The 27,803-nt window shown below is 40.4% G+C and overlaps 1 protein-coding gene across 7 annotated transcripts in view; it reads right to left on the bottom strand.

Moving 5' to 3' along the window:
- The window catches only part of ATP11C (ATPase phospholipid transporting 11C), a 187,971-nt gene that overhangs the window by 63,931 nt on the left and 96,237 nt on the right, over nucleotides 1-27,803 (bottom strand). For all 7 annotated transcript variants that reach the window (XM_049873466.1, XM_049873473.1, XM_049873470.1 and 4 more), the window contains 6 exons: nucleotides 23,329-23,448; nucleotides 13,812-13,901; nucleotides 11,350-11,430; nucleotides 9,010-9,117; nucleotides 2,426-2,554; nucleotides 455-558 (listed from right to left, as the gene is read on the bottom strand). In XM_049873466.1, coding sequence (XP_049729423.1) covers nucleotides 455-558; nucleotides 2,426-2,554; nucleotides 9,010-9,117; nucleotides 11,350-11,430; nucleotides 13,812-13,901; nucleotides 23,329-23,448 — 632 coding nt within the window. The remainder of the gene's footprint in view (nucleotides 1-454; nucleotides 559-2,425; nucleotides 2,555-9,009; nucleotides 9,118-11,349; nucleotides 11,431-13,811; nucleotides 13,902-23,328; nucleotides 23,449-27,803) is intronic.

Below are 27,803 nucleotides of genomic sequence, written 5' to 3'. Positions count from 1 at the left end.
TGGATAAGGAATAGCCTATTTGCAATCCTCACTTCAAGATCATCATAAAAAAGGATAGGGTGCCAACTAATTGCATGGCCCCATATCCTCTTGTCTCTTTAATGTTGGGTGACAACTAAATAGTTTATTTTTGTTTTAATTAACTCTGGTAACTGCATCAGTCTGATAGAGCAGCCTTATGAGAAAACAATCTTAAAATTTGATGGATGTCTACATTTACAAATAACAAAAAGAAAAGAAAAATCATAAGTAAGATGCTTTGGCCCACAATGATTTTTCTGAGGCTGGTAGTGAACAAAGCTGATTTGATTCATTTCACTGCCAGGGGAAGGAACAGCTCATAAAAACACAAATGAGAGTAGGCTGATAAGTGGTGGCTGTTTCTCTGCAATTCTGGTGGCAAAGAGAAGCATAGCCACCAGATAGCACTGACGTGAACCCAGGTGACTCTTACTTGTAGAGGTCAGGTTGAGGCTGCTCACATTCAATTGTTGCTCGAAGAGTATCAATGGATTCGGCTGTACATAGTGCAATGGTATCATGTACTGCATAATGTGTCTAGATGAAAGCAGAAGAAAAAGAAAAAAAAGTGTTTCTTTTCGCAATCATACACCCACCTGACTCCAGGGACACAGCATGTTTTACTAAGAGGCATTGGCAAAATAATACAAATATTGATACACATTTCCCACCAAATAAGTTTTATGGTATTATTCTTAAAATAGATCAGAGATAATTAGAAAGATAGCCCTTCTGCAAGGGGGTTTCAAAGATAATAAAAAACTAAAAGCTTTTCTTAACACTGACAACTGAGACAATTCCATCTGCAGCATGCATATAATTAACTGCAACCCCATGAAAAATTCAACCCACTTAGCTTTTTTCCTACTCTTTATAGAACTGAGACCTATTATTTTGCTCACCATACTGTATGGGGATTTAGATATATAGGAATTGAACATAACTCTTTCAATCATAAGAATGCTAAAATTTTGACAATAGCAAGAAAAAATCATTCAGAGTTCCATTACACAATAATTAATGATCTTGAAAATGCTCCAAGTGGCTACATATCCAACAAAGGGCAGGGAGATGGTGTGTCTTGCTATAGTCAGGCTCCAATGAACCCATTTATAAATCATCAAAGAAGAGTCAATGCAGACTCAAAGAGTGCATTGCTTACGCAACAGGAAAGCTGTTGCCATGGTCTTCGGGGAATATTATGGAACCGCATAAGCTATATTTAAAACTATCTCCCGATTTTGAAAACCTCTGTATTTTTAGCTGATTTGATCAGATCAATTTATTTGATAAAAGAAACCACTTGAAAGTTTTCTTCCTCTAAACAAATGTTGCCCTTATTAGGGAATCTTTAGGCAGATCTCTCAATTTTTATCTTGACATTGCCTAAAATAGAACTTTGTTTTTGAACAGCAACTAGTCCGTCACTATGCCTCTGAAGTACAGAATTAGTTATCTAACAGGTAGTTAAGTTCCTTTTTTACATACTTAGTTAGTCCCAGTCCTTAACTCTGGATGAAATAAGCAGAGAAAAGCCCTCTGAGGATATACCCAGAGGTGAAAGCATTAGTATCCTTCCCTTACACGCAGCATATACAGGATGTATCTTTATGCCCCATGGAGCTCTGGACAATGGCCAAGGACTGACTGTACCAGAAAGTACCAGGAAAATAATTGATCCCCCAGTTTGATCAAATTTACTTTAACAAGTTTCTAATTTTTCCTATCTGCAATAGAACAAACATTTACTAAACTACACCCTAAGGTATTAAAAAAACAATCAAATTACTCCTGGTTAGATTTATAATATCCCAGGAATAAACATTTTCTTTCAGCAGATATCCATCACTTTTAGAATAAAAATAGATCAAACTGTCAGGTCAGAGTGCTAAAAGTTATTTTTGTAGTTATAGCTTCAGTAACAATTACTCCCATTTCTAAAAGTCTAAATAAAATGTTAAATGGATTATGTCAATATTAAATACAAGCTGTGCTATAAAATTCATGGTGGATTTTATTTGGGGCATGGGGCATGGATCCACCCACCCACCCTACTCTGAGCCCCAAAAGCCAAGTATTGGCTTAGAAATCCAAAAATAATTACACACACACACAAAAAAAAAACCCAAACCCACTGCTGTCGAGTCGATTCCGACTCATAGTGACCCTATAGGACAGAGCAGAACTGCCCCATAGAGTTTCCAAGGAGCGCCTGGTGGACTTGAACTGCCGACCTTTTGGTTAGCAGCCGCAGCACTTAACCACTACGCCACCAGGGTTTCCAATTACACAAAAGCTGCCTTCAAATACAAAACCAGAATAGGAAGAGGGAAGGTAAAAGATTAGGCGTGGTAGGTATCGGTACTGTCCAATTCACTATCCCAAGCTCAAAATGTTTTATTACCTTGCAATTGGATTCCCCATCAAGACTGGCTGTAGTGACGTAACAGGTTCCATCACTGGTGCCGGATGATAAAAGAATAAGATCACAAGGAAAGGTTTCATCTGCCTGTACTTCTACTACATCACCAACCTAGACGGAGAGAAAAAAGAAAAAGAATATTTAATTAATTAATCTTAATTCTAAACAAAGCATTCATTATAACTGTATTCCCTGACATTACTCCTGTTCTGGGGTTCAGTGTCCTGCACTGCATGGAAGGTGATGAAAGACTATTACTCAACAATCAGACTCTTTCAGGTTACGTTGGCTGATGATGCTTTCACATTACCTTAGAAGTGAACTTTAACCTCTAATAAGCGAGTCAGGCACCCTGGAACCTGGTTGCTCTGATATCTCTGGTGCTACTGTTTGATAAGTCAGTGACCATTATTGCTTCATGAATGAATCGAGAAAGTCTACGTGTCACAAGTAGGGCAATTCGTGAAAACTGTGTAGCCACACTCCCACTCTGGACCACGTATGTTTCAATATGCTTTGCCTTCTCCATGTAATCTTGTACCAACAGCTGATATTGTTGGGTGTGGGTACCTTCTTTAATGCTCAAGAAGTCCCTGAATTAAAGAAGTATCTATTTTTCCCATAATATTGGAAAAACACAAACTGATGTTTTCTTTTTTTTTTAATTTTTATTGCGCTTTAAGTGAAAGTTTACAAATTAAGTCAGTCTCTCATACAAAAATTTATATGCACCTCGCTATGTACTCCTAGTTGCTCACCCCCTACAAACTGATGTTTTCCATAGGTCACTTTTCAACAACTCATCTGACATCAGAAGACTCAATATAGCAAGGAGAAACCATTTCCTATCAGCAAGTACTCAAACTCCCAACAAAGAAGAAAAATATGAGAGCAGAGATCATGAACCATATCTGCTGCCGAGAATTTCATATTGTAGGGAGTAACTCATAATGGCTAAAAGCTTGAATTCTTTAACCTGACTTCAAGTCCCAACTCTGTTGCTTAACTATATGGCCTTGGTAAGTACCTTAGGTGATTGTCACCTACTTCCTAGGATTGGCACAAGGATTAAATGACAGTGCAGGTAAAGCATTTAGCAATGTGCCTAGCACGTATTAACCATCTGACAGGTGTTAATAACAATTATTACGAATACCCTGCAACTACTTTACTCCCAACTTAGGAATAGTGATAATGATTTTTTTTTTTTTTGTCTAATTTGGAAAAATGTAAGAACATCTAATCCAGTGCTTCCAAACATATTTCAGACCATGGCACTTACAGAAAACAATAAATAATCCTTTTGTTTAGCACACTCAGGTAAAAAGAGGAGGCTACTGGTGGCACAGATAACCCACTTTAGGAAGGAGTCAGTACCACACACACTGGTCTGGACATACTGATTGAGAAACCTGAATAAATGAAATACCTGGCTTCTACTTACAACATAAAGATGAAAATTCAAGATCTGTTCAGTAATAATTGTCCTTTCTCTGCCAATCTTCTTCAGTGGCCAAGAACTGCAGTGTTGATAATGAATTTGTAAATGATATTTTCATTTTGTTGGGATATTTTCTTCCTCATTTACATAAGCACTTATGTAGCTTACATAAAACCCCAACCTACACTTAAATACTCAGAAGGAAAATAACAAAGTCCTAAAACTTCTTAGAAGGAAACACTCCTTAGAGATTGGAAGATAACTCAATCACTGGAAAATAAAAATCACGAAGAGGGCATGTCTTCTACAGCACTTACAATTCCTTTAGATATGAAATATAAAGGCCCAGTGTAAGTTGAGGCTGGTGAGATAGCAGGGGTCAGATCACAAAGGGCCAAGTAGGCAGGGCCAAGGGTAGGCCTCACCCTGAAGACAATGGGGAACTGGTAAAGGACTTTTAAAGCATGGAAATGACATGTTCCAATTACAAGGTTAACTCTAGAGTTCCGCTTTGATTTCGGATGTAAAAAAGCCACCTTCATCACAAAAATTACAAAAAGCTGGGTAATCTACAAAAATCTTTGTTTAGTTCCTCAGAGAACTGAGATTGCAAGAAAACCAGGTGAACCGAGATTCAAAAGGAGACAAGTCCCTGAGGAGAGATGGGGCAAATGAACTGTTTCACAACTGACAGAGCACAGGAGGAAGAGATGGCTGGCATAAAAGTAGGGAAGAAAACCGGAATTGTAGCCAGTTCTTAAAGGTGGAGTGTGAGCTAATGCGACAATCCAGAATCTCTGGAAGCCTGACAAAGGGAGACAGGAAGCACCTGTCTGCGTCTCTCCACAGACCTCCACTGGGTACTCACAAGAGTGAGAGCGGGAGACCTAGAAGAGCCCTCCTCACTGGTACAGGCATGCAGGTGGTGACTGACTGCTGCGAGGACACAGGCACGACACATTCGCCCATATGTGGCAAAAGCCACCTCCATCTAGGGAAAAGGTCAGAAACCCTCCCAGGAGTAGTTCAACAGAAATGCTGTCTATTGCTGGACGAGAGGTAGACAGGTAGACGCAAGGAGCAAACCCACTCAAACCAGGACCTGACACTGATACAAGGCAAAGTTCAGCTGCCATGACAGGGTGGGGGGGGTGGGGGGGAGGTTCGAGGCAGGAATACTAAGAAAGTCCAACCCCTGAGGCTCAGGTACATGTTCTTTGTTGTTGTTAGGTGCCATGAAGTCCTATGCACAACAGAACGAAACACTGCCCCATCCTGCACCATCCTCAAAATCATTATATTTGAGCCCGTTGTTGCAATCACTGTCTCAATCTATCTCATTGAGGGTTATAATGGATGCAATTGTGTCCCCCCAAAAGGTGTGTCAATTTGGTTAGGCCATGTGTGGTTGTCCTCCATTTTGTGATTCTCCTGTGTGTTTATAAATCATAATCTCGGCCTGTGGTTAAAGAGGACTAGGGTGGGATGTAACACCTTTGCTCAGGTCACATCCCTGATCCAATGTAACGGAAGTTTCCCTGGGGTGTGCCCTGTACCACCTTTTGTCTTACAAGAGATAGAAGTAAAGGGAAGCAAGCAGAGAGTGGGGACCTCATACCACCAAGAAAGCACTGCTGGGAGCACAGCGTGTCTTTTGGACCTGAGGTTCCTGCACTGAGATGTTCCCAGACCAAGGGAAGACTGATGACAAGGATCTTCCTCCAGAGCCGACAGATAGAGAAAGCCTTCCCCTGGAGCCGATGCCCTGAATTTGGACTTGTAACCTACTAGACTGTGAGAAAATAAATTTCTCCTTGTTAAAGCCATCCACTTGTGGTATCTCTCTTATGGCAGCACTAGATGACTAGGACAAAGGTCCTCCTCTTTTTTCCTGACCCTCTACTTTACCAAGCATGATGTCCTTCTCCAGGGACTCATCTCTCCTGATAACATGTCCAAAGTATGTGAGACAAAGTCTCGCCATTCTTGCTTCTAAGGAGCATTCCGGTTGTATTTCTTCCAAGACAGATTTGTTCATTCTTTTGGCAGTCCATGGTATATTCAATATTCTTCGCCAACACCACAATTCAAAGGCATCAATTCTTCTTTGGTCTTCCTTATTCATTGTCCAGCTTTCACATGCATATGATGGGATTAAAAATACCATGGCTTGGGTCAGGCGCACCTTAGTCTTCAAGGTGACATCTTTGCTTTTCAGCACTTTAAAGAGGTCTTTTCCAGCAGATTTTCCCAGTGCAATGCATCTTTTGATTTCCTGACTGCTGCTTCCATGGGTGTTGATTGTGTACACAAGTAAAATGAACTCCTTGACAACTTCAGTCTTTTCTCCGTTTATCGTAATGTTGCCTATTGGTCCAGTTGTGAGGATTTTTGTTTTCTTTATGTTCAGCTGTAATCCATACTGAAGGTTATGGTCTTTGATCTTCATCAGCAAGTGCTTCAAGTCCTCTTTGCTTTCAGCAAGAAAGGTTGTGTCATCTGCATAATGCAGGCTGTTAATGAGTCTTCCTCCAATTCTGATGCTGCATGTTCTTCTTCATATAGTCCAGCTTCTCGGATTATTGCTCAGCATACAAATTGAATAAGTACGGTGAAAGGCTACAACCCTGACACACACCTTTCCTCATTTTAAGCCACACAGTATCCCCTTATTCTGTCCAAACGACTGCCTCTTGGTTTATGTACGGGTTCCACTTGAGCACAATTAAGTGGTCTGGAATTCCCATTCGTTGCAATGTTTTCCATAATTTGTTACGATCTATACAAATGCCTTTGCATATTCAATAAAACACAGGTAAACATACTTCTGGCACACGGGTACATAAAAAAACAAAAACCAAACCCGTTGCCGTCCAGTCGATCTGACTCACAGCGACCCTATAGGACAGAGTAGAACTGTTCCTTTGAGTTTCCAAGGAGTGCCTGGTGGACTCGAACTGCCAGCCTTTTGGTTAGTAGCTATGGCACTTAACCATTATGCCACCAGGGTTTCCTAGGGTCTGCCTAATATTGAGACTGGAGCAGAACTAAGAAATCCCCTTGCTGTAGTGGGCAGGGGGAGGGGGTGGGTAGTGGCACACAGAGAGATACTTTCTGTAGCTCAAGAGTATACGGCCTGCTGAGAGTGGAAAGCAGGAACACTGAGAAAACCTTTCCCATACCACAGATCCCACACAAGGCACGAGTCAACAGCAATCTACAGCTGTAGGAATTTAAAAAAAATTTTTTTATTGTACTTTAGATGAAGGTTTACAGAACTAGTTTCTCATTAAACAGTCAGTACACATATTGTTTTATGACACTGGTTAACAACCACAACATGTCAACACTCTCCCTTCTCAATCTTGGGTTCCCTATTACCAGCTTTCCTGTTCCCTCCTGTCTTCTAGTCCTTGCCGCATGGCTGGTGTGTCCCTTTAGTCTGTTTTTGTTTTATGGGTCTGTCTAATCTTTGGCTAAAGGGTGAACCACGGGAGTGACTTCAGTACTGAGCTAGAATGGTATATGGGGGCCACACTCTCAGGGTTTCTCCAGCCTCTGTCAGACCAGTAAGTCTGGTCTTTTTTGCGAGTTAGAATTTTGTTGTACATTTTCCTCCAGCTCTGTCTGGGACCCCCTATTGTGATCCCTGTCAGGGCAGTGAGTGGTGGTAGCCGGGCACCATCTAGTTGTACTGGACTCAGTCTGGTGTAGGCTGTGGTAGATGTGGGCCATTAGTCCTTTGGACTAACCTTTCCCTTGTATCTTTAGTTTTCTTCATTCTTCCTTGCTTCCGAAGGGGTGAGACCAGTTGAGTGTCTTAGCTGGCTGCTCACAGGCTTTTAAGACCCCAGACGCTACTCACCAAAGTAGAATGCAGAACATTTTCTTTATAAACTATGTTATGCCAGTTGAGCTAGATGTTCCCTGAGACCATGGTCCCCACAGCCCTCAGCCCAGCAATTCGGTCCTTTAGGGAGTTTGGATGTGTCTATGGAGCTTCCGTGACCTTGCCTTGAACAGCTAAAGGAATTTAAAATCTGTGGTACACTAAAATAAAAACACATAACCCAATTTAAAAATGGGCAAAGGATTTGAATAGACCCCAATGATGATATACAAATGGCCAAATAAACACATGAAAAGATGCTCAACATCATTAGCCACCAAACCCAAAATGAAAACTGTTGCCGTTGAGTTGATTCCAACTCATAGTGACCCTATAGGACAGAGCAGAACTGCCCCATACAGTTTCCAAGGAGTGCCTGGTGGATTCGAACTGTCGATCTCTTGGTTAGCAACCATAGCTATTAACCACTATGCCACCAGTGTTTGCCATTAGCCACCAGGGAAATGCCAATCAAAACCACAAGGTGATACCACTTCACACCTACTAAGATAGATCTAATTAACAAGGCAGATAATCACAAGTGTTGGCTAGGATGTACAGAAATTGGAACCTTTATACATTACTGATGGGAAGGTGCAATGGTGTAGTCACTGTGGAAAACAGTCTGGTAGTTCTGCAAGATGTTAAGCATAGAATTACTATGACCCAGCAATTCCATTCCTAGATACACACCTGAGAGAACTGAAAACAGGTGTTCAAAGAAAAACTCGTACACGACTGTTTACAGCAGCACTATTCATTACAGCCAAAAGGTGGAAACAACGCAAATGTTCAGTTGGTGTATGTAAAATGTGATGGAGCCATACAACGGAGTATCATTCAGTCACAGAAGGGAAGTACTGATACATCCCACAAGGTCGATGAACCTTGAAAACATTATGCTAAGTGAAAGAAGTGAGACAGAAAAGGCTACACATATTTCCATTTATATGAAATATCTAGGCTATATACATCCATAGAGACAAAAGGCAGATTACTGGTTTATAGGGCCTGAGGGGAGAGGCAATGGGGAGTGGCTGCTTAGTGGGTACAGGGTTTCCTTGGTATGATGAGAAAATGTTCTGGAACTAGGTGGTGGTTGGCGATGGTTGCACAACATTGTGAATGTACTAAATGTCACTAAACTGTACATTTTAAGATGATTTAAAAAATGATGGACTTTCTTATGTTTATTTTACCACAACAAAAAAGGTATGAATGGAAAAAAAATAATACCTTGATTTTTTCACTTTCTTTTCTCACTCGCTTTGCATTTTCAATAATGTAAACAGTACTTTTATTGACTTCGTTGTCAGCTCTGTGTCTCAGCCAATCCTCATATCCCTAGGGGGGATAAAAAGAACTATATAATCAAGCTCAGACAATGGAGTAAGTTTGTGAATATCTATAACCTCCCATGAGTCACCAGCAGATATTTACACTTAAGAGTATTAATTTCAACTCAGAACAGTAAATAGACAAGGCTGCACATTTTAATAGCAAAAACTGAGATGCGCTTTCAAACTAACCCTTAGATAAACAGCTTTATTGCACTAAAAGGTTCCTTCATTCTTTAGATACAGAATAATGAAAACACCAGCATAGACAGTTACTATTTTTCAACTGTGAAGGATTATGATTTAGTTTTTTAATTCTACTCTATTGAAATTAATGTTACTTTTCTCTACTTTTCTGATTTGGAACAATAAATGTTTTGGGTTTTTATTTTCCTATAGATTAATCACTTATATATATTCTTCTGTACTATACAGTTGATGTGATCATCTCTGAGGAAATATCAATTCTTCTCCACTCACAGAGAAAACAGAAAGGCAAGTTAGGATTGTTTTGGCAGATAATTTATGATAAGTTTTATTTGAGATGAACAGTTAAACATTACTGAGTTGGTGGTAAAAGAGAATATAAATTGGTGTTCATTTTTGAGAGTTAAAAGTATTCAGGGAAACACCTAATAGTTCATTTTTGTTTGTGCTTTTTGTCTGGAATAGATTTAAACCAAAAGAACTAAGGAAAGACGATGTTCATTTGTTTGAGTATGGATGGCCTCTTCTTTTTTACACCCTTTTCCTTTTTAGTAATGCCTGTAAAACCCTGGTGGCATAGTGGTTAAGTACTATGGCTGCTAACCAAAAGTCAGCACTTCAAATCCACCAGGCACTCCTTTGAAACACTATGGGGCAGTTCTATTCTGTCCTATAGGGTCACTATGAGCGGGAATCCACTGGACCGCAACAGGTTTGGTTTTTTGGTACCATCTGTATCTTTTCAACTACAACTCTTTGAAAAATCTCGATTGCCTTTCCCTTTTTTCCCCTCGAGGGCTATATTCATTCCTCTTCTGTCCCTCTTAATGACAATGCCAGGCTATCACTTCATAGGGTACTTTCTGTGATACCAATGAGGAAGGAAAGGAACTAACAGGAACTAGTAATGGAAGTAAAATCAATCAGTAAAAGCTTTTGAAAACTATACATGTTATTCTTAGAATCAGCAATTCTATGATGTCAAAATAATCCTAAGAGCCTAAGGGAAAGAACATTCCAAAAGTCTTTATTTAGCAGCTAAACACTTGATAAAATGTTGTTGCAGTTCCTGGTAGGCAAGACAGAAGAGCAGATAACCTCGAAAACAAAGAGTAACCTTGTTCCCAAACTGTTAAGCGGAACTCTATTTTTAAAGCTTCTGTGGGTAACTTTTTAAAAGAATTTTGATAATTATTGTCTAAAAGCATGTTTGTCATTAGTCAGGCCCTATGGACCATCTCAGTGTGTGATAAAGATTGTTAACCCATCCCGTCATCCCCAGTTTACTGTTGCTATTATCAATTTCATAGGAAATTTTTCAAAGGCACTACCATATAAATGTTGAAAGTGCTTCAAAGGCATTAACATAACAATCTGTAGCAACTCTGACAAGAAGAAACCCAAACAAAAGTCTCCCCAAGCCTACCAACCCAGGTCCTTCTGCAGCATAAGGGAAGATCACAAAATTACAGCATTTGTGCTCTTTAGTTCTCTGCTATAACCAAAAAAAAAAAAAAAAAAAAAAAAAACCCACTGCCATCAAGTTGATTCCAACCCTACAGGACAGAATAGAACTGCCCCATAGAGTTTCCAAGGAGCGCCTGGTGGGCTTGAACTGTCGACCTCTTGGTTAGCAGCTGTGGCACTTAACCACTGCGCCACCAGGGTTTCCAATAGACAACAACAATAAAAGTCCACTAGAACGGGGCTTTTTCAGACAGACATACCAGACTGAAACAATTAATGCACATTAAAAATTCACCTCCCAATCAATCCCCAACTGAGCTGTACCTTCTACCTACTCTTTCTTTTATCCTCTCACCCCTGCACATAGATATCGAGGAGAAAAGGAGCAAAGAAGTTAAGGATATGCGTTAAAATCAATTTAACGGGCTTTCAATGGGAACTAAATATAAATGAAATCCATCAAGGATACTGCCTACTCTATATAAACATGAAAAAGAACCTCTGACAATGAAATGCAAACCAGACTGGACTGGAATGCAGGCATACTTGTAAATAAGAGATTTACCTGCTTGATGGCTGTAACAGTTATAACAAAGAATAGTGGAAGTCCACTGGTAACTGGGCTGGTTGGTGTGTCTACTGTGACCTAGGTGAAGAAATTAAATTGAGGGTAAAATGAAAATAAGCCACTAATGCATATGTAACACATTCTGCAAACATTTCAGACAGAAAAGCAGGCAAAAGACATTGCATGTTAATTCTCATCAAAACAAAAGCAACCCACACAGCAGTTACTTTAAGAAATAGTCCTGAATTCAGGCTTACTTTTCATCCCAGTTTGGATTAACCCTTTTACTGAAGTAAACCTATTCATTCAACACCTATTTGTTGAGCACTTGTCTGTCAGCCCTGTGCAATTATCTGCCAGATTCTAGAGATGTAGCTTTAACAAGATGGTGGCAAGCCCCTGCCCTCACGTAGCTGGCTGCTTAAAGGGAAAACTGGACATAACGACAAATCACCAGAAGCATACAGATGCTGAGATATGAAAGATGAGTAGGAGTTAACCAGGCAAATGGGGGCTCTTAAGGCATGGTCACCCGTGATTGCAAAGTCTCTCTGGCAATAGGGAGCATGGCATGTATAAGGAGATGAAGGAAGCCAGTGACAAAGACGGCGTGTGGTGCCTGATGGGGCCAGAGAGGGAGGCAGGAGCCAGACCACTCAGGGCCCTCTAGGTCAGAGTAAACTGTTTATTCTTTATCCCACAAACAGGGGGAAGTCATTAAAGGCTTTAGGCAGGGAGAGATTATATGAACCGAGCTGCATTTTTGAAAAGATCCTTTGCACTGCTTGGTGGAAGACAGGCTGGAAGGGAACAAGAGTAGAGGCAGGAAGTCCATTTAGGAAGCTACTCCTGTAATCCAGGTGAAAGATGATAGCTTGGACTAGGGTGGTGGCAGCAGACATGGAAAGAAGTTATTATTATTATTATTTTTATGATGTAGGAGAAGAAAATGGTGGACTGGCAAAGGATTACATGTAGGGGGTGATCAAAGATGTTTTCCAAGTGTCTGAATAAAGTATCTGGGTGGACGCTGTCATCAGTCACTGAAAAAATGAAATACTTCAAGAGAACTAGATTAGAAGGAAGGAAGATCATGAGTTCAATCTGCCCTCCAATCTCAACTCTCATTCCCAAGCCCACCCAAGCCTCCCGTCACACCCTGTGCTGCAGACACAGTGTATACTTCCATGTACACACCAGGTTTTACAGGGTTCTACGCCTTTCTGCAATCTCTTCCCCACCCGTGGGATGCCAGTCTGGCGCCGCTCACCAGGTTAAACCCTTCTAATCCTTCAAGGCTCACCTACTCTTTGAAGCCTTCTCAGTCTCCTCCTAGGTAGAAAGTATCCTAAGTTCCACTGTACTCCCATAGCATTTTGCTCATGGCACTATTATGACATTTAATACATTACATTATGTGGATACATGACTGTCTTCTCAGCTATAACATGAACTCCTTAAGGGTAGAAAAGCCATGTCTTGATCCTCACTGTCCCTGCTACCATCTTTGTTGTCTACATTACTACATAGCACACAGTAGGAACTTCTTACATATTTGCTGAATTAATAGAAACGCACCGCAGGCCAAGCAGAATGGCTTCCGTGAGCACCACCCTCTTTGAAGCTGATGTTATGCTGCTCTGGAAGATATTTGACCACGGATCTAGAGGGACTCCTTTATCAACTGTTTCATCGTTCAGGACTGAAATCGGCCCTTTCCCATATTACAGCCCAGACTGTTTCTAAGGCGCAGGCTGCATTCAATTACAGGATCATTCACTCAAAGTAGATAAACAGAAGCACTTAACATCAACAAGGCATTTGAGCAATTTCATTGGGATTTTCCTGCTTTGTTTAAAAAATGAAATGAGGAAAAAAAAAGTACCTCAAATGTAGTAAAAGTTTCAGGGGGTAATTTTGGCGAGAGATTTTAATGGTTTATTGACTTAAAGTTACGAGATGCCATTAAAATGTCCCAAGGAGGTAAAACAGAAGGAACAGAGAGAAGCGGATTGATCTACCAGTCTTTCAACCTTAACGTGTAGGTGGGTGAATGATGAAGAGGAAAAGTGGCAATCCAGGAAGATCAGCGATAAATTTTCAATGAAGCCATCACTAGTGTTTAACAAAGTGAAACTACTTTCAGTTTTGATATGTGCCATTGCATTTAATGGTACAAAATACATGTCTGTTTAGGACGAACAGAAATATGAAATCCGTAAAAGCTTTAAAGAAAGCAATAATGGAAGAAAAATATTTTCCAGTAAAAACAGTACTTTAGAAATATATAAAAATCATATAAACCTTAAAAAGTGATTACTACTTTATGAAAAGTCATATTAATAATAAACCCTGAATATCTTTTCATCAAACAGCATTTTAAGGTTTGAAATGGATTGAAAATTTGTTTGAAGTAACCAAGTTTCTAAAACATAAGTGCCTATTTATGAAGCTCTTACCTGTACAAGGAAAATGATGAGAAAATAAAAATTTGCAATTCTTCTAAACTGTTCAAACAGGTTCTTTGGGAGGAAATTCCAAAGCGTATACTGTAAGAGGAAAGAAAAAAAAGATTATTCTCAGAAAAAAAACTTTAAAAATCTTAATAATAATGACTGATAGGGACCTCAGATTCTTCTATGAAGTGATACTTACTATATCCAACACTTGAAAAACATGTTAAAACCCAAATCGCACACACACGATTAAGCATATATTTTTATTATATAAAAAGTTTTTATAAAAATAAAATTTTCAGTTCTTGATGCTACTATGTCACTGAGCATTCCCTGACCCCAACCTACATTAGGCTCCCTGTTACATTCTCTCATATTAGCTTGTGCTTCCTCGATAACACTCTTTACAGCCAATGGGGATTTACTACTAACCTTGCTTCAATAGCTTCAATACAGCAAACAGTTACAGATGTGTGAATTTTTTATTTAAGTTTCTCCCTCAATAGGCAATGAGATCTATAAAGGCAGGGTCTTCATCTGTTTTCTTTACAACTCTTTCCCCAAAACCTAGCATAGTGCCTGGCACAAAACAGATACTCAGTAAATTAATCCCTCTGGCTCAGGTAACCTTTGGGGTCTTGATCTTCATCACAGATATTAACTCTGTTCCTGTCAGTACCTCCCACCCTCTGGATAGCTGAGAGAGTGTACACACAACCTTGGGCCATAGCAGGCTTTCACTTAAATTAAGAACATACCACGTGAGGCTTTGGAAACAGGGGAGAGAACCCTAAGGGTATAAATGCTAAACTGCACGTGGGCAAGAGGAGAGAACTCTTGGACCAACTGTCAAACAGCCTACTGTATTTTTTTGCAAATAACACACCCACACATTTTGGAACATCAGGATTGGAGAAAGACTCATTAACAACCTGCGTTACGCAGATGACACAACCTTGCTTGCTGAAAGTGAAATGGACCTGAAGCACTTACTAATGAAGATCAAAGACCACAGCCTTTAGTTTGGATTGCACCTCAACATAAAGAAAACAAAAATCCTCACAACTGGACCAAAAAGCAACCTCATGATAAACGGAGAAAAGATTGAAGTTGTCAAGGATTTCATTTTACTTGGATCCACAATCAACAGCCATGGAAGCAGCAGTCAAGAAATCAAAAGATGCATTGCATTGGGTAAATCTGCTGCAAAGGACCTCTTTAAAGTGTTGAAAAGCAAAGATGTCATCTTGAAGATTAAGGTGCGCCTGACCCAAGCCATGGTATTTTCAATCACATCCTATTATGCATGTCAAAGCTGGATAATAAATAAGGAAGATCCAACAACTGATGCCTTTGAATTGTGGTATTGGCGAAGAATATTGAATATACCATGGACTGCCAAAAGAACGAACAAATCTGTCTTGGAAGAAGTACAACCAGAATGTTCCTTAGAAGCAAGGATGGCAAGACTTCATCTCACATACTTTGGACATGTCATCAGGAGGGATGAGTCCCTGGAGAAGGACATCATGCTTGCCAGAGTGCAGGGTCAGCAGAAACGATGAAGACCCTCAACGAGGTGGATTGACACAGTGGCTGCAACAAAGAGCTCAAGCATAACAACCATTGTAAGGATGGCGCAGGAGCGGGCACTGTTTCTGTTGTGCATAGGGTCGCTACGAGTCGGAAACAACTTGATGGCACCTAACAACAAGCGCGCCTAGGAAAATAATGCAGAAGGGGGTTGTGAGGTTGGCAAAAACGTATAACGCACGCAAGTTACTTGTATAAAAATGAGGTGTGTGCTTGGAGCCACCACTTATACCTTAATCTCAAGGATTGGGTCATTTAAGAATCACTAGAAGAAGTTGGCTTTGCTAAATATCTTAAAAAAACAAGACTGGAACCTAGAATGGAAGAAATGTTTCTTAACCTAAAGAGCTACATTTACAGCTGAATGGTCTGTATCTCAAATATCTGCATAATATGAGAACAGGTCCATTAAATTAACTAAGGTGACTGAAAGGCACATGACTTAGTATATGGAGATTTACTAGTAACCTCCCTTCAACAAGCTTAGGAGCTGTAGTTGCAGAGAATCCCAAGGGGATGAAGAGAAATGAGGGCAAACACATTCAGTGAAGCAGCTGCATTATAACCAACAGCAAACCCAAAAGGTTCTTCCCCTACGATCCATGGAAGTGCCTCAGGGCAGACCATTCAAATTATGTGCGGAATTGTGTGTGGATCTACATCACTCAGAAGAAGACAGCCCACACTGCTCATCAGATCCTCCAAGGCAGCCTACGACCAAAAATAAAAAGGCTGACATAGTCCAGGCCAACACCTAACTGCTCCAGTTACTTCAGATCAATTTTCTAAAACAAGCTTATGTCACAGCTAAATTCCAACAACAGGCTAACAACTGAGCTTCTGGAGTGCTGACCTTCTGGTCCCAAGCTAAAGGGCTTTCAATTACATAAACGTTGGGTATTGTTAGAGTCCTCTGTAGGGGTGCTAACATGTGAAAAAGGAACACTTTGTTGTTGTTATTTCTAAGCCCCACTGTTAATTGACCACTGTTTTAACATGCTAAGTGAACTGCTTTCTTGAGGAACTCTGGTTAATCCCTTTATAGGGAACTACTGTTACATGCTGTCTCCTCTCCATCATCGAGTCATAAGCTATTAAGATGTCAGGGAGCCTGTCATAGGTGCATCATGGGGCCTGGGGAGGTTTTCATCTCCAAGCGCCAACTTTTGAGCCAGGGGGGACCACCAGTCATGGCGCTTTTCCTGTAGTATGCTGTTTGGTTTTTGTAAGTAATAAAAGCTACTTTCCACGAGCTAACGAGTGCCTTGGGTATTCAGGTTCTGATTAGAAGGACTTAACATTCATGGTGGAATCACTATTAGCCATTGGTGCCCTTTATCTAATGGCCTCCTGGTTATTTAGGAATCTGAGACAACCTGTGAGTGAATCACAGATAAAATGGAACAAAACAGCTATACTTTAACACCAGCTGTAAATAAGGACCCAGTTGTAAATAAGCAGCTCTAACCATTCACTGAATTACTGTATCCATTTTACTACCAACTCTCCTTGATATAGGCATTAAATCCAATTTTGAGCATCATAGCAGTCTATTTTCATTTTCATTACCAATGTCAAGCAGAACTTTTTGTTTCTCAAACATCACTCTTTCCACTATAAATGCAGATGGTAGAACAAAGCAACTACTAGGACATAAACTGATCAGTATTTAGTAACTTTACCTAAAAAAGCACCTTCAGAGAATTAGATAAGACTTGGAGAAAGTGACATGTAATAAACTCCACTGACAACTCTGATTTTTAAAATAAGAAACACTAGTGTAATTTCATGCTTGAAACTTTAATCCAAGGCATTTGTTCACATGAGTTCTAAGCTTAACTTTGGGCATACCTTCAAAAAGAGTTAGGTGGAGCCCAGCTGATTCTTATACCCACTGAAAGACCTTCAAGAGGAGAATAAAAAATTTTAAACAACCCCCCTCCACACAAAAGAACAGATGAACCTGATGGAAACTAAAGATCCTAACAGTGCACGCAGTCAGTCACTGAGTAATGCTCTTTTTGCTAAAGAAGGGAATTTCCAAGTTTTTTGCCAGCTACAAAATCCTGGCGATTCCCAAAGGCCCCTCTCAGAGTACATTAAAGTAGTACAGCTGCAGAGCACAAGTTTTTCTGATGAAAGTATTTGTGTTCCCAGGAGAAAAAAAAAAAAACAGAACACTAATTTTATACATAAATAAAATTCAAAGTAGGTCAAAGTGTATATCTTCAGTGTTCGCTGAATTCACAAGACTTATCCTCAGCATTACACTGACATTACTGATGGTATTTGTAAACAACAACAAAAGGCAACCAATTAAGATAAAGTTATATTTATCACCGAAGGGTGGAGAAAGGAAATCAACGCTTGCCACAAGCTTGGAAAGCAGCTAACATAAAGCGTACCTTTCCTCAATTAATTAATTCTGGTACTAACACAAACAGCCAAAAGACAATGCAAGGAAGAAAACGTCAACTTACGAAACCGTTGGTCTCTCCTGAGTGGACCTGAAGGCCTCTGTAATGGATTGAATTGTGTCGCCCCAAAATATGTGTCAACTTGGTTAGGCCATGATTCCCAGTACTGTGTGGTTGTCCTCCATTTTGTGATTGTAATTTTATGTTGAGAGGATTAGGGTGGGATCTTAACACCACCCTCACTCAGGTCACCTGCCTGATCCAAGGTAAAGGGAGTTTCCCTGGGGTGTGGCCTGTACCACCTTTTTATCTCTCAAGAGGTAAAAGGAAAGGGAAGCAAGCAGAGATTTGGGGACCTCATACCACCAAGAAAGCAGCACCAGGAGCAGAGCACATCCTTTGAACACAGGGTCCCTGCACCTGAGAAGCTCCTTGACCAGGGGAAGATTGAGGACAAGGACCTTCCTTCTTCCAGAGCCAACAAAGAGAGAAAGCCTCCCCCTGGAGCTGACACCTGAATTCAGATTTCTAGCCTACTTGGACTGTAAAAGAATAAATTTCTCTTTGTTAAAGCCATTTACTTGTGGTATTTCTGTTATAGCAGCACTAGATGACTGAGAATTTGGTACCGAGAGAGTGGGGTGCTGCTCTGACAGATACCTAATATGCGGAAGCAGTTTTGAAACTGTGAATGGATAGAGGAGCGACAGCGGCAGAGAACCAGCACAGCAGAGAAGCAGCAGCAGCAGAGAACCAGAAGCAGCAGAACCAGGAGACCTGCGCAAGACTGTGCTGGAGCCGACCCACGGAGTGAGAGAGCTGAGTGCCTGTGCGCAGGAGGCTTCCTGACAGAGTGGGGTGCCTCCGGGCACTTATCGGTGGACCTACTGGGCTTTGGAACACTTGCCCCAGCAGGGCAGGTGTCGATGGGAGGCAGGTGTGAGGCCCAAGGAGCCCAGAGGCCAAGAAACCAGGAAGCAGAAGCTGAGGAAAACACAAGCAGCTGAGCTGCCTCAGTCTTGAAAGGTATGGGCAGGACCTCAGGTGTTTCAAAGGGTGGAGCCATGGCCTCTGGTGTTTCTAAGGGTGGAGCTGCCACTCAGATGGACTGGGAGAATGGTGCCCCTAAAGCCAGGGAGCAGAGTTGCTGTCCCAATGAGCCTGGAAGGCAGAGCTGAAGCCCAGGGCCAAGGGGCCTCCACTCAGAATCCAGAGACTGTGGCCAATACCTAGAGGCTGGAGGGAAGGGTTATTGGGTAAATTGTTTCAGAGGACTGAGGATTATTTTCAAAGCTTTGAGGGCTAATGTAATGTGTTCTGCTGACTTGCTTGGTGTCTGTTATTCCTTCTTTCCCCTCAGTTTCTCCCATTTGTAATGGAAATGTCTAGCTTGTCCCTGTTCCACCATTGTACCATTGGAAGCAGATAACTTGCATTCTAGATTTCACAGATGAAGAGGAATTTTTGGATTTGGGACTTGGAGTTAAGACTTTTGCTATGATATGACGGGTGAATATGTTTTGCATGTTACAAGGATGTGATTTTTTGGGAGGCGAAAGGGTGGAATGTCATGGATTGAATTGTGTCCCCCCCCCAAAAAAAATGGCCTGTATCAACTTGGTTAGACCATGATTCCCAGTATTGTGTGGTTGTTCTCCATGTTGTGATTGTAATTTTATGCTAACGAGAATTAGGGTGGCATTATAACACCACCCTCAGTCAGGTCACCTTCCTGATCCAGTGTAAAGGGAGTTTTCCTGGGGTGTGCCCTGCACCACCATTTATATCTTAAGAGATAAAAGGAAAGGGAAGCAAGCAGAGTTGGAGATCTCACACCACCAAGATGAGAAAGATGTTCCTCCAGAGCCCACAGAGAGAAAGCCTTCCCCTGGAGCTGACACCCTGAACTTGGACTTTTAGCCTACTTTACTGTGAGACAATAAACTTCTCTTTGTTAAAGCCATCCGCTTGTGGTATTTCTGTTACAGCAGTACTAGATGACTAAGACAGCCTCCTTTAATAAAGACCACCCCACACGAGGCTGAAGAAATCAATAGTACTACTCAGTACTGTAATAATAACCATCACAGAAACATAAATAACAATAGCAGCGAGCATTCATTGCGGTTTACCACAGGCAGGGCACAGTGAGTGCTATATGCTGAATGTGGATTATTTCATCCTCACCACAATCCTAGGAGGTAGGTACTATTAATTTCTGTATTTTCCAGATAAGAACACTGAAACACAGGGAGGCTAAATGACTTATTTTAACTTCAAACCCAGGTCTTGTTTCCAGGGATGAAGCTCTTTGCCACTACGCTACACTCTTATAATTATTCTTTGTATTAAGATTATGGTATTAAGATCTCATTCTTTTTCTGAAGTTACTACACAGTACTGCCAATTCCTGTTTTTCTGCTCCAGAGCTTTTATGAAAAAGCAGCTCAGTAATCAGTAATTAACTAGAAAACTGTGAACTTATCATAATCACAGAGAAAATAGATGTTAGTCTATCAATGTAGAAATGTTCATACCTTTATCCTGGTTTCTAATATATAAGCAAATCTTTTCTAAAAAAAGAATCTTTATTTGCCCCACGAGCTCCCAAATATTTTTTTAAATATTCTATTACATTGTTTTGCCTGCTGGTGAAAATGAAGCTAGCTAAAATATGAAAAATATCCTACTAAATACATAGAGTGGTAATTAAATTGAGTCTTAAACATTCTTTTTAAATGTGAAAACACACACAATGTATCACAATAAAATGATTACCACTAGTTCAATGAAAACAGTGTATCACTTTACCATTGTCCACTTAAAGCACAAGACTGCAGTGATGTGGAATATAGGGCTCTATATTCCAAGCCACTAGATCTTATAAAGTAGTTTCACTCCTGGCTTTACCACTAACTCTGCTTGGTGACCATGTCACTAACTTCATTTCTCTGGGTTGGTTTCTTCATCTACAGAGTCAGTGAGTTGGACAAGACGGCCTCTTATGACCTTTCAGCTTTACAAGTCCATGATTTGGGGTCAAAAAACAATTGTTGATTGTTTTCTTGGATACCACAGGGTGAGTCAAAAATTCCCGTGAAAGGACTGTTCGCTATGTTGGGCAAAGGTATGAAAATCTCCAGCTGAGGTATGGGAAACTTTGGCTGAGGATAAAATTTCTGACGTAAGAGAATAAAATTAAAAAGAAACAGACGTTTTATACAAACATACAATGTTCTATAAGCCTACAGATCTGCTCATTAGGGAACACAATTTTCACTCGTTCTGTCACGTTACTCTCCTAGCTAAACATAATCTCTATTACTTCACTACCCAAAGGAGAAATCATGTGCATATTGTAAACCAAAATGTTAATGATTTTAAGGGCTTAAGGGCGGGCGGAACTTTTGTTTCAGGCTCTGAGTGTTTGCGAACTTGCAGGGAACCAAGTGTCACAACATCTTGACTCTGCCCTGCCAGCCGCATCCAGAAAGGGGGAAGAGTGAGCAAAGTCATCAGTATTGGTGCCATGCTACAGGAGATGGCAGTGGGCCAACCGTCTAGCACCTGGCACCTAGGTTGGACAACCAGAGGGAAAGGTGCAGAGAAATCAACAGATGAATGGATAAACAAAATGTGGCACATACATATAATGGGATAATACTCAGACATAAAGAGAAATAAAGTCCTGATACATGCCACAACATGGATGAACCTTGAAAAATCATGCTGATTAAAATAGGTCTGCCACGAAAGGACAGATATTGTATGGTCCCATTTATATGAAATAGGCAAATGCATAGAGATCTAAGCTAATTAGTGGTTGCCAAGAGTGGAAGGGAGGGGGGAAAGAGGAAGTTACTGCTTAGAGGACACTGAGCTTCTGTTAAGGGTGATGGAAAATTTAGAAACAGATAGTGGTGATGGTTGTACAACATGCTGAACGTAATGTCACTGAATTGTACACGTATAAAATGCTGAAATGGCTATATATACATTTGTTAATACACTGGGCTGCTAACCAAAAGGTTAGACATTCACGTTTACCCAGAAATGCCTCGGAAGAAAGACCAGGTGATCTACTTCCCAAAAATCAGTCCCTGAAAATCCTATGGAACACAATTCTACTCTGGCACATAGAGGATCTCCATGAGTTGAAATCGAGTCAACAGCAACTGATTTTTTTATACTCACCACACACACACAAAAAAGATACAGAGCAAATGGAAAGGAAATTATTACTTGCAGAATGATGACTACTAGGTACTAACCTCTTGCCATTGAGTCGATTCTGACTCATAGCAACCCAATAGGACAGAATAGGACTGCCCCATAGGGTTTCCAAGGGATGGCTGGTGGATTCGAACTGTGCCACCAGGGCTCCATACTAGGTACTAGGAGCTATAATTAATGTTTTCATACGCAGACTCTTAGCTCCATCTCACCCATGATTTCATCTAAACTCTGAGAGGTTAATTTGGCCAAGGTCAAATAGCTAGTAATTGGTTCGGCCAGGATTTGAACCCAGGTCTTCAGACACCCAGGCCACTCTTCTTAGCACTATACCATGCTGGAATAAAAGCATTAATTAGATGGTGACCCACCCACAGTGCTGAACGCTCTTAGCAGGTCAAGCAGGGTACTGAGCATAATGCACCCTTTAGGACCCAGGAGTATACTTGGAAAGTGGGGATGGGGAGGTGGAGGGTAGCAAGAGTATAGACGGGTACACAGAAAGAGATGCAAATGAATTTCATTCTAGAACCTGGAAAAAAAAAAAGAAAAACCAAACCTGTTGCCTTGAGTTGACTCCCACTCATGACTCATAGTGACCCTATAGGACAGAGCAGAACTGCCCCATAGGGTTTCCAGAGTGGCTGGTAGGTTCGAACTGCTGACCTTTTATTTAGCAGCTGAGCTCGTAATCACTGTGCCACCAGGGCTGCCATTCTAGGACCCAAACCAAAACACCCAGGGCCGTCAGTCGATTGCGACCCATAGTGACCATATAGGACAGAGTAGAACTGCCCCATAGGGTTTCCAAGGAGTGCCCGGGGGAGTCAAACTGCTAACCTTTTGGTTAGCAGCCATAGCTCTTAACCACTATGCCACCAGAGTTTCCCATTCTAGGACAGCACTCCTCAAAAAGAATGCAAATCATTTGCGTCTTAGTGCAGCCATAGAAGGGTAAGCAGGAGGCTTTGCGCAATAAATAATTCCTACTTTTAGCACAGTTGAAGGCTTAAGGCAACATGCATAATCAACAGGTACTGTGAGTCATAATGGAAAGTGAGTGAATGATTTTTCAGCTCTAATGTGACAAAGTAATGATTTTTTTAAAACTGCCTTTCAGTGGAATAATTGTAACAGTTGATATATGATTTGTGTAAGTGCACATCAGTGTATGCATACATAAGTGCACCCGCTTCCCTCAGAGCATAAATAAAAATAAGTGCATTATCTGACTCACTATATGAACCATTGAATTACAAAAAAAAAAAAAACCTTACCTTAGATGACACTATTCTATTATCACAAAATCTTTGTGCAGGGTAAGCTTCTGTTTCTGAAACCGGATGATTGCCAACGAACACTGTACGTGTACCAACTCGTTTCTCTTCTCCAGCACACTGACCAAGAGAAAGAGGAAAAAGTAAATTTTTCATCCCATTTCTCCATGCTTCCTCAGGGCTCAGAATTCTTGTCTAAGCATAGTCTGGGGGAGAGGGGGGTGGTTGGGAGAGAAGAAAACCTTGTTAGGAAATACAAAATTCACCAAGCTCTTAGTTGCTGACTTAGTGAAGATTAATAAAAGTGTAGCTTGAACCGACTGTTTTGAGGCCAACGCCATAATTTGAAAATGTTTAAATTAAATAAAATATCCTAGAGAAACCGTTGTTTTTTTAACTGCCATTTTCTTTCATCCACAGCCCAAAAGAACCAAAGTTATCATCGTCACAGCAACACACTAACTTAGGAAAAGGCCAGAAATATTTCATGTATTATACAACTATTGAGGACAACCTTGTCACCTACCTTACCAGAGAGCAAAATTACTTCTAAACCTAATTACTTATAAGTATACAGGTCAGAAACAGAATGGCTGCCTCTATTAATGGAATAATCAACTATCGCTACAAAGAAACTTTGCATTTCTTTGGCTTTATAGAAAAGAGGTTCCTTTGCGATCTCTCACAGTCTATTGTCAAAATTTCCTTTCACTATAAACCATTGCTGTTGAGTTGATTCTGACTCATAGCGACCCTTTAGGACAGAGTAGAACTGCCCCACAGGGTTACCAAGGAACAGCTGGTGGATTTGAACTGACCACCTTTTGGTTAGCAGCCCAGCTCTTTTCCACTGCACCACCAGGGCTCCTCATTTCACGCTACGTACCTCTAATGCCCCTTTTAAATTTTTTAAAGTACGTAAACTGAATCTAGACGTTCCAAGATTGGGTTCGCCCTTTAATTTCACTGAGGCTTCACTCTGCTTTGGTATCTTGAATAAGACACTTTCTTAACTACCTCATCGAGATGAGGATAAATTGGGATGACGTGTAAAGTAAACTTTCTTGGAAATAAGGTATTATACAAATTTGAGATAGCTTTGATGGTACTGTATCATGTTTGAGACTACCAAATGTTGAAGTCAAAGGAAGCATGACAGAAAGCAATATCCAGTTATATATTTCCATTGCTATTTTTAAAAAGATCATTCCCCAAACTAAAAATTTCTGATGTAGCCACATGAATTTTCCTTACTTTCAGTGATAGATTTTAAAGGTCAAAGATTTAATTCCTTGCCCTCAAAATAATCATTTTAAGCAGGGCTACTTACGGTTTGCAAAGGTCTCCAAATGTCTGTTATTTTTAGATGAATTCCAGTCTGATTTTTTGTACCTTATGTAGATACTGGAGCCCTGGTGGCATAGTGGTTAAGAGCTATGGCCGCTAACCATAAGATCAGCAGTTCAAATCCACCAGCCACTCCTCGGAAACCCTATAGGGCAGTTCTGCTCTGTCCTATAGGGTTGCTATGAGTCAGAATTGACTCAATGGCAATGGTTATGTAAGTATCATAGTGAAAATGATTTCTTAGTTTAGAAAAATAATCACCCCAAAGTACAGATAAAATCTTTTGCTTCATCATTTTCATCGAAACATACGAAAGGATTATTTAGTAGGGCGTTGACTTCAAAATCTGTAAGGAATCACTGGAAGAGGAATCAGAATAAATTAAAGTAGAAGACATTCAGGCTGAATATAAAAGGATAACTTCTGGGAATCTACCCTGGCATGGGCTAAGGGAGCTTGTGGGATCTCTAAACCTGGCCATCTGAAAAAAGCAGTATCTGTTCTGGGTAGTCTGCCAAAAGACAGGGCATTAGAAATACTGAGTGTCTAAGGTCCTTTGCAAGCTAAGATTCAGTAATTCGCAGAGAAATTTTCAAACAATCTCTGGGAGCCAGTAAAAGGTATCTTTTCCAGAACAGTAGCTATATACATTTTGGTTCCAAGTCTGATTTCTCTGTTTGTAACGGCGATATACAGGGTCTGATGCTGCTTACTAAGAGCACGTAAATTTCCCATAATGCTGATTTTGCAAAGCTTCAACTATAAGAAAAACAGTGTATGCCCCTTGCCAAATGTATATTTTATTCTGCCTCTCCCAACTCTTGTTGCAGGTTAAGTACTCACTGTAACCGCCACAACAGACCTGATCTTATGAGGTACCAAGCTGGAATTATAGAAAATGTGAAGACCATATATCACACTACAACTTGCAATGGAACCTTAGGTTTAATATTCTTATGGTTGTTTAGTATTTCACACAAGGCGTGGCTATAAAGAAGGAAGAGCTACTTTTTGTACAAATTCTGAGCTCATTCTGAAAACAAAAAGGGGGACTGGACAAAGAACTAGAGGTTCAGTGAAGCAGGATGTTTCTAGCACTGCCAATCAAGGTTTTTCCCCCCTCAATCGACTGTGGTCATTGATTAATTTAATTCTGAATTGCCTTCAACTCTCTTCTCTGCATTCTGGACAACAAAAGGAAGGCAAAAGTATAATGCGCTTTTTCTGGCACATGATATTTTTATGAATCTCCTACACTTGAATAGCATTCAGAGTTTTGCTAAGAGCTTTCCCCATACATTATCTCTCTGATCTCTTTCACATAAGTGACCTCTCTTTCCATTAAATTGGATAAAATGGACTGAAATTGCTGTGCAGGTTTGGGGGGGGGGAGGCCTGATCCTGGCAGTGATCGTTGTTAAATGATAAAATAGGGGCCTGAGAGAAGCGGAAGAATGTTTACTGCTGAGCATTTTTCAAAATAGGGCAAAGTCTTCTCAGTTCAGGTGGGTTTGGGTTCAGCTGTCTGAGGACGAGGGTGAAACAGATGACTTTTCCAAGCCTGTTTCACCTTAAAATCTGATGAACTTGCAGTCTCTGGTGGAATTTGCTGCAACTGTACAACACTGTCTGTTTACGTAAAAATGGCAATGCTGAACTCCTGTGTAAATTCACTGTAATTTTCCACTTGCTACCAAGGTAGTGTTAAAATGGGTTTTAGTTTCTGTGATTCTGAATAATGCAGGCGCCTTTGCCAAGGCAGAGAAACTCCCAGTAGGAATCATTAAAGAAAAAAATCCCATTTGGATAGCATACAACGTAGTCTGGAGTGGGAGTACATGATTCCTGCCACCTCATAATGAATTATAAGTCATTAAGAGTCCATCCTGTGCTGAGCTACTTCCCATCCAAATGTCCTTAGGAACAGCATTTTTTAAATTGAAATATGCTGACACGGACCTTAATGACACATCACACACTACAATATGAAGTATGGGAAAATATTTTTTATTAAGTATATTTACAATATATGAATTAACAGAGAAAGCAATTTAAAATTCTCTCTCAAGATAAAAATCACCCTTTTGTACTCCCAATTTCTACCTCCATAGTATAAACTGGAAATTATAAAAAAGCAGGTACTTCATACCAAAATATAGCCTCTCAATAGAAATCAAACAACAGTGCAAGACAGTACATGCTTACTCACCTAGTACCACCTAAAAATCCTTTGCCTTTGCTGATCATATAAAAAGGAAAAAAATATATATAAAAAGGAAAGCTGTTGTAATTACAATTTGTTTCTTGACGCCTCCAGAGGAGTGATTAGGTAAGAACAGAGAAGGCTAGGGACCTCGATAGAAGGCCACTCATCATAAAAGTCAGTCTGCCTCTCCATCCATTCCAGGTGCTGGCAGACTTATCTCTTAGCCACAGGTCAGTGGTTCTTAATCCTGGCCATTCATTAGTTTCGAAAAAAGAAAAAGATACCGATGCCTGGGTCTTTTATTTAATGTTTAATTTTTTCTGGAAGCACTCCAGGTGATGATTCTAATTTGCAGCCACAGTTGGGACTTACTGCCATCGATACAGTCTCCTTGAATCAGTGATGTTAGAGCCCCAAACCTATACTTTTTAAGTAATTAAAACTATTTAAATAATTTGCTTTTCAATGGATAAAAACAAAAAATAACCCTCAAATACTGTACTCTCCAGCCTTTTAAGATGCTCACAAAATGAGATTTTCCATCAGTACGTAGTATCGCATGTGGTTAATCTCCCATCAATTATTCAGATGATTAATAATAAAAACTATAGGCCTTGATATGATGCAGAGCAACACAGGTTATCAGCAAATAATCACTGATGTCATCCCCAGCAATTACAGCATTATTTTTATTGGTCATCAAACTGCTTTCTGCAAGGCTGTATAGCCAATAAAATATTTTCTCAAAAATGAGCAAAATATCCTTATTAAAAACTTGAAGACTTGACAATGATTTAGAACTGGTCCCCCACACAGCAGCCTCATGGCTAGTTTCTTCTCTGGGGCACTAGTATTTCTGACCCGCATGATTAAAAGGGCCAAAGGAACTCCAAATTTAAAGATGGACCCTTTCATCACATTT

Source organism: Elephas maximus, chromosome X (assembly GCF_024166365.1).
Source record: "Elephas maximus indicus isolate mEleMax1 chromosome X, mEleMax1 primary haplotype, whole genome shotgun sequence".
NCBI classification, from domain to species: domain Eukaryota; kingdom Metazoa; phylum Chordata; class Mammalia; order Proboscidea; family Elephantidae; genus Elephas; species Elephas maximus.
Note: the sequence above shows the minus strand (reverse complement) of the source record. Positions and strands in the feature narration are given on the sequence as shown.